The sequence below is a fragment of the Uloborus diversus genome, chromosome 2 (assembly GCF_026930045.1).
Source record: "Uloborus diversus isolate 005 chromosome 2, Udiv.v.3.1, whole genome shotgun sequence".
In the NCBI taxonomy this organism is placed as follows: Eukaryota; Metazoa; Arthropoda; class Arachnida; order Araneae; family Uloboridae; genus Uloborus; species Uloborus diversus.
The window spans coordinates 41,824,796-41,839,297 of NC_072732.1; the positions used below are offsets into that span (position 1 = coordinate 41,824,796).

General features: G+C 32.5%; 1 protein-coding gene across 1 annotated transcript in view; it reads left to right on the forward strand.

The window, feature by feature from the left end:
• The window catches only part of LOC129235241 (F-box-like/WD repeat-containing protein TBL1XR1-A), a 36,653-nt gene that overhangs the window by 539 nt on the left and 21,612 nt on the right, over window positions 1-14,502 (forward strand). Inside the window, exons 2-8 of the mRNA XM_054868950.1 lie at window positions 3,320-3,467; window positions 5,881-6,010; window positions 8,549-8,693; window positions 9,861-9,924; window positions 11,867-11,964; window positions 12,839-12,899; window positions 13,625-13,746. Of these exons, the coding sequence (XP_054724925.1) occupies window positions 3,320-3,467; window positions 5,881-6,010; window positions 8,549-8,693; window positions 9,861-9,924; window positions 11,867-11,964; window positions 12,839-12,899; window positions 13,625-13,746 (768 nt within the window). The remainder of the gene's footprint in view (window positions 1-3,319; window positions 3,468-5,880; window positions 6,011-8,548; window positions 8,694-9,860; window positions 9,925-11,866; window positions 11,965-12,838; window positions 12,900-13,624; window positions 13,747-14,502) is intronic.

Below are 14,502 nucleotides of genomic sequence, written 5' to 3' on the forward strand. Positions count from 1 at the left end.
ATGCATGTGCATTATCTAATTTTCTCCTATAAAGAACACGTCCATAATCCAAACATTTTTGCTTGGTTCCATGATTGTTTCAAACCAACTTAACTAAGAAAATATTCGATTTAACCGAGATTTTGTATCAACCGTGAATATTGGGAATTTAACAATATTTTTGCATTAATATTTTATTATTGGGTCTAAATGCTACTAAAATATATATATCGTCACCTCAGAGCAACAGTAGGATATCTTAGTGTTATTCCTGGGATTAGATTTCTTACTGTTGCTCTGAGGCGACAATATTCTCTTGCTATATTATTTTCTACTTTTTAAATTGAACAATCACTATTCGTATTCAACAACCAGGGGCATGCACAAAAATTTTGGGGCCCATCACAAATGACTTTCCCGTTACCCTTTATGTTGTTTATCCTTATTTTCATCCCTAGTTTAAAAAATATTTTGCCAACAGGTGTCCTCCCCCCCTTTGCACGCACCTAGCAATAACTAATCTGAGTTTTTTTTTCTTTTGTACTTCTTAAGTTAGTGCGTACTAACTTGTACGAATTGTTTGTGTTATGTGGGAATTTAAATATTTTGTTTGAATGGTTAGCTATACAATTTTAGCAAACATTTAGAATTAATGTGATTGTTACTTGATGAAAAATACAAAATTTTTGTTTTTTCCCAATAAATAAGAAAAGATTTCAGAAATTTTTAGCTGCGAGCTGTCACATTTCCTCATCAATATCACAAGCCCAATGAATTTGCATGTAACTGAAGTTGGACAATTCCACGTTTCCAGAACATCTCTGGGCTGTCGCATTGGGATGAAAACATCACACTGCGACAAAACATACATGTTGCATTGCAACATAACAGAAGTTGGACAATTCCACGGTGCCAAAACATCCCTGGGCTGTCACATTGCAACAACTCATACATGTCGCATTACGACGTAACTGAAGTTGAACAATTCCACGTCTTCAGAATATCCCTGGGCTGTCGCATTGCGACAACCCATACATGTCGCATTGTGACGTAACTGAAGTTGGACAATTCCACATCTCCAGAACGTCTCTGGGCTGTCGCATTGCGACAACCCATGCATGTCGCATTGTGACGTAACTGAAGTTGGACAATTCCACGTCTCCAGAACGTCTCTGGGCTGTCACAATGCGACGAACCATACACGTCGCATTGCGACGTAACTGAAGTCGGACAATTCCACGTTGCCAGAACATCTCTGGGACGTTTCTAAAATGTGCCGTGACGTGCCCGAGACGTTACAAACGTCGCAGTGCGACGTATTTGCTACGTTGCTGAGATGTGACTGTGCTATGTGGGAAGTCTTGACTAACTTACGTTTTTTAAACGAATAGTTTAAGTCTGATTTTGTTCAAATAGCATAACCATGTCAGCATGTGCGCTCAGAAGATATTACCGCGATAATTTTAGTATTTTTTAAAAATATTTAAATAGAAATAAAAATTGCTTCCAAAGAAGGTGTTAAATTTTTATTTTTACTCACTGATTTATCAGAAAACGAGTCTGAATTTAAAATATCATTTATGAATGTAAGTTTTATATTCTGGCAGGCTGATTTTACAAATAAGAATATCTATAGAAATAGTTCATTTTTTAATTTATAAAATTTATTTCTTTAACCCTTACAGGCGCGGGTCATTAAAATTTTAGAAATCTAATAAAAAAACACAATGGATGGGATAAATTGGTTATCTGGACATAGATTTTACAGTCAAAATTTTTTTAAATTCACCCCCTCCATCTTGGGGTGGTGTCCCCGTTTGTGACCACCGCCCGCCTAGAGCAGAAATTGTTTTCTGAAGTGGTTATGCTTACCACGTATGACAATTGGAGTAATTTTAAATATTTTAAGCTCTTAAGCATTTTTACTAATTATTTCAATAATTTATGCCATTAAGAATATTTAGAACACAAAATTCAATATTTTTACTATAAAAATTCCAAGATAAAGATGAAGACAAATTCAAGAAAGGTCATATAGATTATATAAAATTATCTAAATAAGCAATTTAAAATGTTAAAAATATTTTTGGCACATTGTTCTTGCTTTATGTGCCTTCCTTTTGTGCTATAAAATATTAAATAAAAAAATACGACTGTATAATACCATTTACAGAAAAAATAATATCAAAGCTGATGATAAAAAAAGTATACAACTGTCTGGTAGGAAAAGCAGATCTCAAATGTGTGCAGGCATGGACCTTCAAATTCACCTGTTCTGGGTCAAGAACCCAAAATAAATAAACAAAAGTCCATTGTAGACTATTCTTTTGGTCCCCCTTTTCTGAAATGTATCAAATTACATCTTTCACCAACAACAGTGAGATCAATGCTCTAGACGGGCGGTGTCCACATTTGGGGACACCTGGAAAGAAACTTTGTTTATGCATTCAAAAATGAACTCGAATCTTTTACAAAATTATGATTGATTAGCTCAGGATTCCTGAGGGAAAATGGTTGACTAATTTAGTTTATGGTGTAAATTTTAAAATCTTGAAAAAAATATTGTATTTGAGCTTGAAAATTGAGGTATTTTGAACAAGAAATTAAGACAACAAAAAGAATCATATTTAATAGTGCTGCCATCTGTGTGCATTAAAGAGAAATAAAAGCAACTAATGCAGCGATTTTTGGAGTTTTAAAGAAAAAACTTTTTTTTACAGAAATTTTTAAAATTGGTGTCCCTTTTTGTGACCACCGCGCCGGAAAGGGTTAAAAGCACATTAACCCCTCGATGTTTTTGAAAGGTCACGAAATTGCACTTTTGAGATACTGTAGGCTTCTTGTAAAGTAAAAATCTTAACATTCATGAGTGACAAAACACATAAATGAATAAAATATACACAACAACAAATATATTTTGTGTACAAAAATACATACAAAATATGAAGTTGTATTGCAAAGGCGCTGTATAATATAAATTAAAAATTTTCAACTTTTCTTCGTAATGATTTCATCGCAAAGTAAATCAACTTTTTGCTTGCTTGCTTTTTTTTTATTTTATTTTTTGTTTTTATTTTTCTTATTTTTTACCATTGAAAAGAGTGGCTCTTGAAACCTGCGTATTACGAGTTTTTCTTCTTTCCTGTGAATTTATTTCGTTTTTCAAGTTGGGCTGTAGCAAGATTTAAAGAGTGTTCCAGCGGTCGATTCCATCGAAATCAGTATTTTCTGTTTGTCTACTTCATTATTTTGGTGTGGCTGAGAGATATATTTATTGTTTTCGGATTAATTTCACCTCCATTATACAAATAATACTGAAAATGATTTCTGTTCCAAAAAGGATGGAGTCGAGACGATGATCGAGTCCTTATCCCTTATTGATGCTGTCATGCCAGAGGTTGTTTTATCCCGGCAACAACAAGCCCATAATGCTAAAAACGCTGTTGTTAAAACAGAATCCTCCAATGGTAACGGCGAAGGAGGAAATGGTAATAGGGAAGTTTTCGATTTTTCAATTTTATTTTTATATGATAGAGTAACATGTATGAACATCATAGGTGAAAAAAATTTTGCGATACGATAAGTAGTTTTTTTTAAATTAATTTTTAAAGTTCAAGCGCCTGTGACGTCAGATGGCATAGGAAGTGACGTCCAATAGGAGAGAAATGCTAGCGAACCGGTTCCCATGTCATGGGAGAAATCGAAGAACGTGCATTCGACTTCGAAGATGAAACGTAAAAGGCTTATCTCTTCGCGTTTCTGGAACATTAAACCTCTCATCCTCTCGGAAATATTCGAATATCACCATTGATATTATTTGAGGAAGATTATTTAGATTGTGCTTTAACGAATCCGGCCTCCGTAGTGTGTTCAAAAAGATTATTGAATTTCTAAAAAATAAAAATATCAGCGCTCTCAAAATGTCCCTAGCGAAAACAAGGGATCTTCGGCGGAAGGCTGCCTATTCGCGCCCTGTGACGTAGGCTCGTGACGTTTCAGAAGAGCGCACTTTTGCGCGTGGATTTTTAAAAATTCATTAAAAATCAACCACGGTGTTTTAAAATTCGGCGATGGTGAATTTTTTAGTTTTGAGGGTCAATTAACAATATGCAATAGCCAAAATATGAACATTTAATAGGTTGCAACTTCCCTATTATTATTATTTGTTTTTTATCTTATGTAAATTGCTTGTTTCCCTTCCATTTTATTCTGTTTGACTTAGTCGATCGATCGATTTGAAATTATTTTTAGATCTTGCCGAAATCATTGCCTTTTCCACTATTAATTTGCTAATAATCGTCTTCAAGGGCTGTAATCCAAAAATATGGTTCTGCGCCAGAATCTACAAAACGTAGTGCTGCGGCACAAAGGAGTCGATTGCGCAATATTCGGACGGGAGTAACAATGCGCTATTGCTTTCTCCCTCACAGTTGCGAAACTCCGTTCTGCGCCAATCGCTACTTCATCGGGATCGCTTTGAACGCCCGTCTTTTAGTAAGCTTTTCGTTTATCGAAACTTTAATTTAATTATTGATGACTTTGAAGCATAGTATTTCCAAAGCATTGATTATTTTCAAAATTTTATTTTTTTACTTTGGAGATGCTTTGAATCATTTCAACAAAATCAGTTGTCCGATTTCGATGGATTTGTATATTCTGCTGCTATTTATCCTTTTCCTCAATTCGACGGCAGCAATTAAAAACCGATTTTTCACGATCCCCCTCCCCCCTCTTTCCCCCTTTTTTTTCTTTGTTCATTATTCCATGACTGTTAATTTTAAATATTTTAAAAAACGAATCAATCCAAAAAAAAAAAAAGAAAAAGAAAGAAAGAAAGAAGCAGAAGGAGAAAAAAAGGGAAAGAATAAGTTGTAAATGTTTTTTCTGTTTCAACTATGTGTAGAAATTCATCCCAAGGTATCACTGCAAATGAAGCCTTGCTTATTAAGTCAAATTTGGAGATTTTTTTCCCCTTGCATGAAATATTTTTTGAAAATTCATATGAAATAATGGAGTTTTTTGGAGAAAAAAAATCTGTTAACTAACTACAAGATTTTCCTGTCCTACTGAAGCGAAGTTTGAAAAATAGTTTTAAATTATTGCTTTGAAAACAATAACATAATCTATACTTTTTTTAAGCCTGTGATTCAACTCCCCCCCCCCCACATTCTTTGTTTTAGTTATGTTTGTCTTTTATCAATTTGTCAAGTTCTCTGCCATTTGAAAAAAAATAAAAATAAAAAGTTTTTTATTGTGTTGTGTATGCGCTTACACTATAATACTTATAAGAAATTTCAACACAGCTAAAATTTCCAAATAAAAAAGCGATTAAAATTAATGAAGGCACATTTTAGATGACACTTTTAAAAGCTGATAGTTTAAGTTCATTTTTGCAATTGCAAATTTTGTGCTAGATTCTTATTTGCTTTATCATATTGTGAAATGTTTGTTTCTGGGACCCAAAACCTGACTTTAAGCAAATCTCTAAATGTATCCCCAAGTAATGCGTTTTTGTATTGAATTCTGAAGGTGCTAATTCATTTTTTAGCCTGGTTTTATACTCTGCATGATTAACGACTATTTATTATTTTCTTGATAGGATAAAAAATTTTATACAGGGGTGCCCATCCTCTTCAAGAGCAAGGGTGCTCCCTTCCCTAAATACTATGACACCCCCCCTCCCCCCAATAGTTTAAATGCCACAGTCTGCCCCATGAGCTCCTGTGGGTTGGCACCCCTGTTATTTATGCAAAATAGGTATTTTTATGTAATTGCAATCAATACTTTTCACAAGCAATTGCATACGTTTTTATTTTTAAAATGACATGAAAACAAATTCTTTGATTTTTAGATATTTTTGATCTATTTTACTTAACATGTTTTTCATTTTTTGTCATTCAGCAAATCACACAGAACCAATGGATGTTGATTTGAGGTGGATTCCTAGCAGCAGATCAACAATATTAAGAGGTCATGAATCGGACGTTTTTATCTGTGCATGGAATCCCACATCAGATTTACTAGCATCTGGGTAAGTTTCTCTGAAATCTTGCTCTTTCAATTACGTGTATTTGGGTGAATCAAAGGAAATTCAAATAGTGTTTCTAATTTGCTTTATTTTTGCATGAATGTAGTAATAACTGTGTGTGTGGGGGGGGAGGGGGGGGGGGTTGGCAGAGTGGGCTAGAAGATTGTTTGGTGGGAGTAGAGACTGATTTATGGGAGGGTATTAGCTACTGTCAAGACATCAAATTGGGGTAACTTGCTTGTGAATATTCAAACTGAAAACTCAATTAAGACAATAAATTGCACCTACCTGTTTTCTGTAATAAGTAAATTTAAGCAGTTTTTACTGGAGTGAATGAAGATATTTTCCTAATTTATTACGAGATCATGCATGTAAATATGTGTGATATAAAAACAAAAATACATGAACCCCATGGTCACATTTAAAGTTTTTGAATTCATCATGGAAAAGCAATTTGTTTGATATTTGTTTTAAAAATATATTATTTTCAATATCTGATACATCCTGATACAAAAAACCAAATTCGTGACTTTTGTGCCAAAACTGCAATTTTATTACCCAATTGAGCTAATTACAAGAAAATAAATAGCAGTTACATTCGTTTTTTGTGATTTAAATTCAAAAAGAACTAATAAGTTAAGAATAGGTGACAAAATTCTTCATTTTGTCTTATTCGCAAAAAATTGCAAGCCTTTTTTCAAGTTTCAATCCTTTTGCATCCTGTATTTTTTAAAATTGTTTTGAGAAACTGAAGTTGTTTTAACCAAAGCTAGTGAAAATTGGCTTGTTTTGTTTTTACGAGGGAGGACCCAAAAGAAACCGGACTAATGGTGCGATGCCAATCCTAGATGTAGTAGAGTGTTCTCCAGCTTGATGGCTCAAGTAGATACCTTCACAAACCAGCTGTGCAAGTGGCATCAGTTTAATTGATACCATCTGGTCGTAGGGTTGGTTTTCTCAGGTGCTGTTTCTTTCTGCCTGCAAACTCATTATATGGCAGATTTAAAAGAACAAACTAAACTTGAAATTTTTCTTCTCCTGCTTGAAAAGTCGACAAGGGATTAGCTTACCAAATGTTTCAATAAGCTTTCAAGACCGATGCTATGAGCCATACATAAGTTTTCGAGTGGTTTGGGCGCTTAAAATGCGGTAGCATGAATGTTTAAGATCATGCTCGCTCTGAGCGCCCTTCAGCATCTCGAAATGATTAAAACATTGAAAAAATCTGCCAAAAAATCAATGAGAGTGGTCGTTTTACGATTGACAAAAATTTAGAAGAAATAAGAGTGAGTTGGAGCTCGCTAGGGCGATTGGAAGGATGGTTCCTCCACAATGATAACGCTCCCGTACACACAACCTTTACTATCAACCGCTAGTTGGCCTCTCAGGGGTGGCCAGTTGTTCTTCGACCCCCGTATTCGCCAGACCAAGCCCCCTGTGATCTTTTTCCATTCCCGAGGATGAAAAAAAAATCTGAAAATGAAGCATTTTGATGATGTAGAGGCTGTAAAAACTACTTCGCAACGGGCACTGGACATGGTCAAAGTTAGAGTTCCAGGGGAGCTTCTAACAGTGGAAAAAAAGAATTAACAATTGTATTGCATCTAAGGGTGAACACTTTAAAGGAGACAAAAGAAATTTTGAGAATAAACTAATATATAAATATTTTAGAACAAAAATCCGGTTATTTTTGGGTCCCCCCTCGTTAATTTCAGTGATTTTTTTATTTTTCAAATGAAATTTTATTATTATTATTTTATTTTTCAAATAAAATAAAGTAATGTGTAATAATTTAATAATGTATGTGTAGAAAAATGTTTGAATTAAAAAAAAATCCTAAAATAATAATTTTGTTTTAATTTTAAGAAGTGTAACTTTTACCAATTGTGTATGATGTCATGCAGCCATTTCTTTAAATGAAAAAAAAGTTTATTTAACCAAGGTTGACAATTTCCTGTTGTGGCCATAGAAACCACTAGTAGGAACCAGATAGTATGGGTCAGCAGTGGAAATCTTTTGAGTGATAAGCCAAAAATTATGTTATCATCCAAAAATTAGATTAAAAGTTAAAAAAAGGTTGATAAAAAAAAAGAGCATTATAGTTTTGCTCTGGAGGAGGATGCAACTTTATAAATGTCTCCCTTCTCCCCATATTCTCCATTGATCCACTTAGTTGCAATCTGGAGTTAAATAACCTTCAGAAATAGAACAACAATATGACACAAACAATCATACCAAGGGAAGGCATTGCAATATTGCACAAGATGCCATTGCAATGTTCCACAAAGCAACAAGAAATGTTCTTATTTCTTTTAATTTTGAGATGAGGTAGTAAAAAAATTCCCTCTTGATAAAGAGACTATCCTTTTGCATAGTTGGTCTTCACTCTGATTTCAGCAAAGGACTGGCAAAGAGACGCGGTGTCAAGCAAACACTTTTTCTTCATTTCTTACTAATTTTCTTCCATAAATGCTACTTAAACTTGTATGTATTTTTAATTGGATCATTCTTTACAATATTTTTTTTCTTTCATAAAACTAGTTCTAGTGATTCAACTGCGCGAATATGGATAATGAATGATAATACTGCAATGAATAGTGGAAATCAGTTGGTTTTAAGGCATTGCATACAGAAAGGAGGCACTGAAGTTCCTAGCAACAAAGATGTCTCTTCTTTAGACTGGAATGTAAGCATATTTTTTTTTTCTTGAGTTAGGAGGAAATCTATCTTGTTTCTCTACCTTCTTTACTTTATCTCATAAGAGTTGCAGCATGAAAATTTATGAAAATTAATGTGAACTTCTAAGATAATGTGTCTGAATTCATCTAACAAGTGGTCTGTTTAAAACGGAACTAATTTCTAAATGCTTGCCAAACAAACAAACAAAAAAAAAAAAAAAAAAAACTTGTTTAGTGTCTCCCATAATATTAAGGTTGTCATAGTATCATAAATTGTCGAGCTGTTTTGATTGATTTTACCAACCCATTCACAAAGGCTGCATTTCATTATCACCGATTTAGTTTCTTTACTTTCCAAGCGTGTATTTTGCATTAGGCTTATAAATATGAGCTTGAATATTTTTGTAAATTCCTCAATGTGTTTCATTTTTTTTTTATGAAAGCTAACTTCTAAAACTAATTGAACCATAATGTTTTTAAAATATATTAATACTCAGCAGCTAATGTAAGCTTTTGGAATTAGAAATAGAAAGTTATTTAATAACTATCTACTGTTAAGAGAATGCATGTTTATTTGTAAGAGAGCAGAAGCCTAATTTGACATGCTCATTGGGAGGCACACTGCATTAATATTGGATAATATCATTTACATTGATTGTTTGTGCTATCCAACTTGAACTAATTAATATGATGTTATACTTCTTGTCTCAAGTTTTCCAGCAAAGTTTTTTTCATCTTAAAGTGGAATGTAATTACATGCTTTAGCAAAAAAGAAGAAAGATATTGTATTGTAATTGTGGTAGCTCTTTCACAATTAAGAAAAAAAAAAGCTGAAACCCAGTATATGTGTATTGTATGTTTAAATTGGCCACAGTCATGTTAGGGGGAAAAAAAAAAAAACAGGTGCTAATCCATGTTTTGAGGTTATGTATAAAATCTTATGAAGATAGGATATCATTTTCTGACTTTTGTGAGTCTTTTTTCCAGAGAGGTACTTAAAAATGTTTAAAAATGCGTGTCACTGTCAATAATTTTATTTGCATTTTTTATTTATTACAAAAAAGTTGATGAAAACCAAAATATAAAATTCTGTCTCAGCAATAAAATGAAGCATACAAATATTAACTCTTTGAAACCCATTAAAGAATTTTTATTTTTCAATTTCATATTTTTAGTCTGATGGTACCTTATTAGCAACAGGTTCTTATGATGGATATGCAAGGATATGGACAACAGATGGTAAGGGTTTTTTTTTTTTTTTTGTATTCTTCTTTAAAAGGCAGTAAAAAATATTATGTTCTAAATAACTTCAAAAGTTTCATGAAAATATAAAATAGTCCTTCAACTCGATTATTTATCATTAATCTTTCCAAGTCGACCATGTTATTCTAACGCTGCCAGAAACTCAGCTCTGCACAGATGTTCTGTGTGGTTTTGGCTAAATAAACTATAAAAATTGCAGTTTTTTAGAGAGACAAAGGAGTTAGCAATAAAGAATGCAATAAATAATTTAAGGACAATGTCATGATAAATATCCTAGTGTTATTTTAGAATGCCATTAGTGTTAAAGTAAGACAAAACAACGTTAGAAGAAGCACAAATTTGCGAAATTTGTGCTTCTTCTATCGTTGTTTTGTCTTGCTTTACTGTTCAGCACAAAGGTATTTATTTATCTCATTAGTGTTAATCAGTTTTTCCTCAGAAAGAGCATTGTGATATACCATGTTAAGATAAATAGGTTTAATTTCATGAAATAGATAGGCAACAAGTTGCTGTGAAGTATTTTTTTTTTTTTTTCCTTTCAAGAAAATCTTAAATATCCACTATATTTTAGCCACAAGTAGAGTAATTGGCTCAAAAAAATAGTTGACTGGAAAGAAATTCAAATCAACTATAAAATAAACATGAATTTCATTTCAGCTAATGCCAAACTTTTTTTTTAATCTTGAAAAGAAATGAAATCCTATGAGGAACTTAAAATAAATATGTTTTGCTCCAGCAGCCTTGTTTGGTGCAATTGCTATGTTAAAAGGAAAAATTTTGGTTAGTGTCTCTTAAAAAAAGTACTTTTTTATTTTAACAGTAGACATAAAATTAATTTTTTAAAAAAAAGCTGCTCTATTAAAGTGATACCTGGTTGCACAAAAGTAATGATTATAAGAACCAATTGTTTGGAATTCATCCTTTCCAAAATTTACATCTAACAATAAAGTTGGGTTAGTCCTTGTTCAAAAAAATAAGATTAAGGGAATTAACTTTTGTTCTAATTGTTCTAGAAGTTTCAAAAAAAATCCATCTGATGTAGTTTTTTTATCAGCTTCAAAATGACATAACTTTTGAGGGAAATTAAGACAATAGTTGAAGTGCGAAGTGAAATCAAATAAAGTCAGTTCAATTTTATTGAGCAGCGTCTGTAATTTATTACCAAAGCTAAAATTTATTTTTAAATTTAATTTACTCTTTCCCTTTTTAACGAGGTGATAGATATTATTTTTCAGTTTCTTACTCGACGGATGCAAGGGAGGGGCGATGGGGGTGATCGCCCCTCCCTTGAGGGAATGTGCACTAGCATTTTTTCTGAATTGTAGTCCTAAAATGCAAGTGTCAACCCTTGTTGATGATGTTAAGAAAAGGAATAGGGTTCAAATCTCCCCTCCAAAAACTTATCGGAATTGAAGTTTCAAAAAGGCAATTTTTGAGGATCTATGGCGATGATAGGATAGGAAGTTTAGAAGCCCCGAGCATTTTACAAAATGTAAGTCATAAAGACCCAATTTTAGACACCTCAGGAAATTTCAGGGGGAAGAATGGGTTCAGTGACTATCCTCTGGTATTTTTTCGAAACTGAAGTTTCAAAAAAGTGCAATTTTAGTCGACCTTCGGGGGAGGGGGTCGAAACGTTCCCCTGGAATTATTGCGAAGTTGAAGTTTTTTAAAATCCAATTTCAAACTCTTTCGAATACCTCTTTCAACAGAAAAGGAAAGGAGTACTTTAAGAAACCTCGTTGGCTAAATCTGTATCTTTTAGATGTTTTAGATGAAAAACATGTGGCACCCCTTTCCCTGCAAGCATGTAAAAATCAGATACGCAATGAGAGGTTAGTTCAAAAATCAACCACCCCCTCCTTGAAAACTTTCTGGATCCATTCTTATTCTTACTATTTGTTGTTTTATAATGCAGGTCGACTTGCTAGTACTCTTGGACAACACAAAGGCCCTATTTTTGCTTTGAAATGGAACAAAAAAGGAAATTATATTCTCAGCGCAGGTGTTGATAAGGTAAATATTTTATTGTTACACATTTGATTAATCTTTTGGTCTAATTCTCTAACCCTTTCCGGCACGAGACGTTAACATTTTTGAAATATAGGGAAAAAGCACTATAAGTATTTGATCATCAAGACATGTATTCTACAATTGAAAAAAAAAAAAATAATAATAATAATTTTTGCAGGAAAAATTATGTTATTCATTCAAAAATGAAATTAAATCTTTTACAATTATGTAATTGAACACCTAGGCTGTTTCAGAGCTCTGTTGTGTCAGAGTAAATTAAAAAATTTAATATTTTATGAAAATCCAATTATAAGTTGCGACATCAGAAAAAGCCATGTATGTAATGCCACCATCCGTGATTGTTGAAAAGAACAAAATTCTTCCACTGCAACAGTTTTTGCGGTTTCAAAGAAAAGAATTTTTTTAAAGAAAATTTTTAATTGGTGTCTTTTTTTTTTTTTGGAGGGGGTTAAAAAAGGGGGAGGGGGAGTACTTCTGTGCCATTAATTTAAATTTTATTTGAATTATATGCATTTGTATTTAAATTGGTTAAAAACCTTATCATGAAAGTTTTTGGTTCAGTAATATTTGAAAGATAATGGTTGTGTTATCTTGAAAACTAATAATTTATAGTTCATATTTTCAATTTTAAATTTCAATTAATTAATAACAGAAGTTTCTAAAAGTCTTTTCCAAAATAAATAAATAAATAAATAAATAAAATTCCAATAAAAAAATCATGAATGTTTCACACCAAGGGGGGAATGTAGTTTAAACTTATTGTTATAAACTTTGAAAATATTCTTTCAGTTGTCATTGGTTTTCATTTTTATTTATTTGTTTACATTTCATGTAATGCCTATGTTTGCCTTTTCAGACAACCATAATTTGGGATGCTAGCACCGGACAGTGTACTCAACAGTTTGCTTTCCATACAGGTAATTGAATTACATATTGTTTAGGTTACTCTGAACTTCATCTACCTTATCATCATCTTTTCAACCATGTCTTTTATCTCAGAGTTATTGTATAATCTGAAATTTTTACATCTTTAGTTCAATGGAAGACTTACTAACAAGCAGTTCATTCTTTTTGTTTTGAAGTTTTAAGTAACGATCTCGTTATAATGTTTTTAGATTTTGTTTGAGACTACATTATCTTTAAGTAGTGGTAGACAGTTCTCTCTCTCTCTTTTTTTTTTTGAATATTAGGAGGAGAGAACAACATCATGATACACAAAATTGCAAAATATTTTTCAGCTGCTTTTTTCAGAATGACTTATGACAAAAATCCCTCTTTTAATGCAAAAAGGGGCCTGGGCTACAAAACCAAAGTTGTGGAGTCTGATTTCGGGGTAAAGGAGTCTACGGCTTTAAAATTTCAGGAGCCGTAATTACGTCATATTCCCTCCGACTCTGCATCCCTGGATTGGCATTTAACATTGACTATCATTATTTATGATATAGCTTTTTGTGATAAGTATCAATTTTGATCGCAACTTTTGGGAGAAATCACCTTTTCTCCTTCTCCTCACATCACTTTACTTTCTATCTGAGCATTTTTGTTTGCCGAATATGACAGGGTACATAAGTAATACTCTATTTCATATTCTGATACATTTATATTTCTTTTATTTGATGATATTTTATTGAATTTTATTTAGCCCCTGCTCTTGATGTGGACTGGCAGACAAACACAAGCTTTGCCTCTTGTTCAACTGATCAATGCATTCATGTATGCAAGCTTGGTGTTGAAAAGCCCATAAAAACATTTACTGGGCATACGGTGAGCTATTTATAATTATTTTGCAGTCAACAATGGGGTGGTTTCCTTCAGTCAAAAGTACTACTTTTAGTCACTGAAATGGATAGCATGAGCCAAAAAAAAAAAAAAAAAAACTTGAACCCAGAAAATCCTTTCATTTTCCCAACAGTTATTTTTTAATTAATTTTTTTAAATGTCCGATTTTTCAAACAAGACCTGGTCTTGATGACGTCACAAATGACACTCTGGCACATTTTGTACCGCGTTTCGACGTAATGATAATCAAGAAGCGAATTAAAATTGCACTCTACGCTTGCTATCAACCATTACGTTGCCAATACACATGAGTAAAGATGCAAATTAAATATTTAGCTCTGTGAGAGTGGCAACATAGAATGGCATTTCATCATTTATGATGTCATCTCCAAGAAATGTAAACAATGAAAGCTCATCGATTTTAATAATTTTTTTTAAATATTAAACAAATTATTTAAAAAATGCTCAGATTCTATGTTTTTAAACATGCTCTTTCAGAAAGAAATTTTGGAAACGACCACATTGTGTAATTAAGTAGTTTATTATATTGTTCATTTCAAAAATTTTTCTCAAAAGCAGTCAATGCAATTTTAAACCTTGCCATTATGCTTTGGAAATTATTGAATCAAAATACATAAATTCCTCGATGTTGTGGGGTGAGAGGTGATATGAATGCTGTTTAAATGTTTGAAAATAAGATCTCCTGTTTGAAAATTTGATTCCATGTTTGTTAAATTAAAA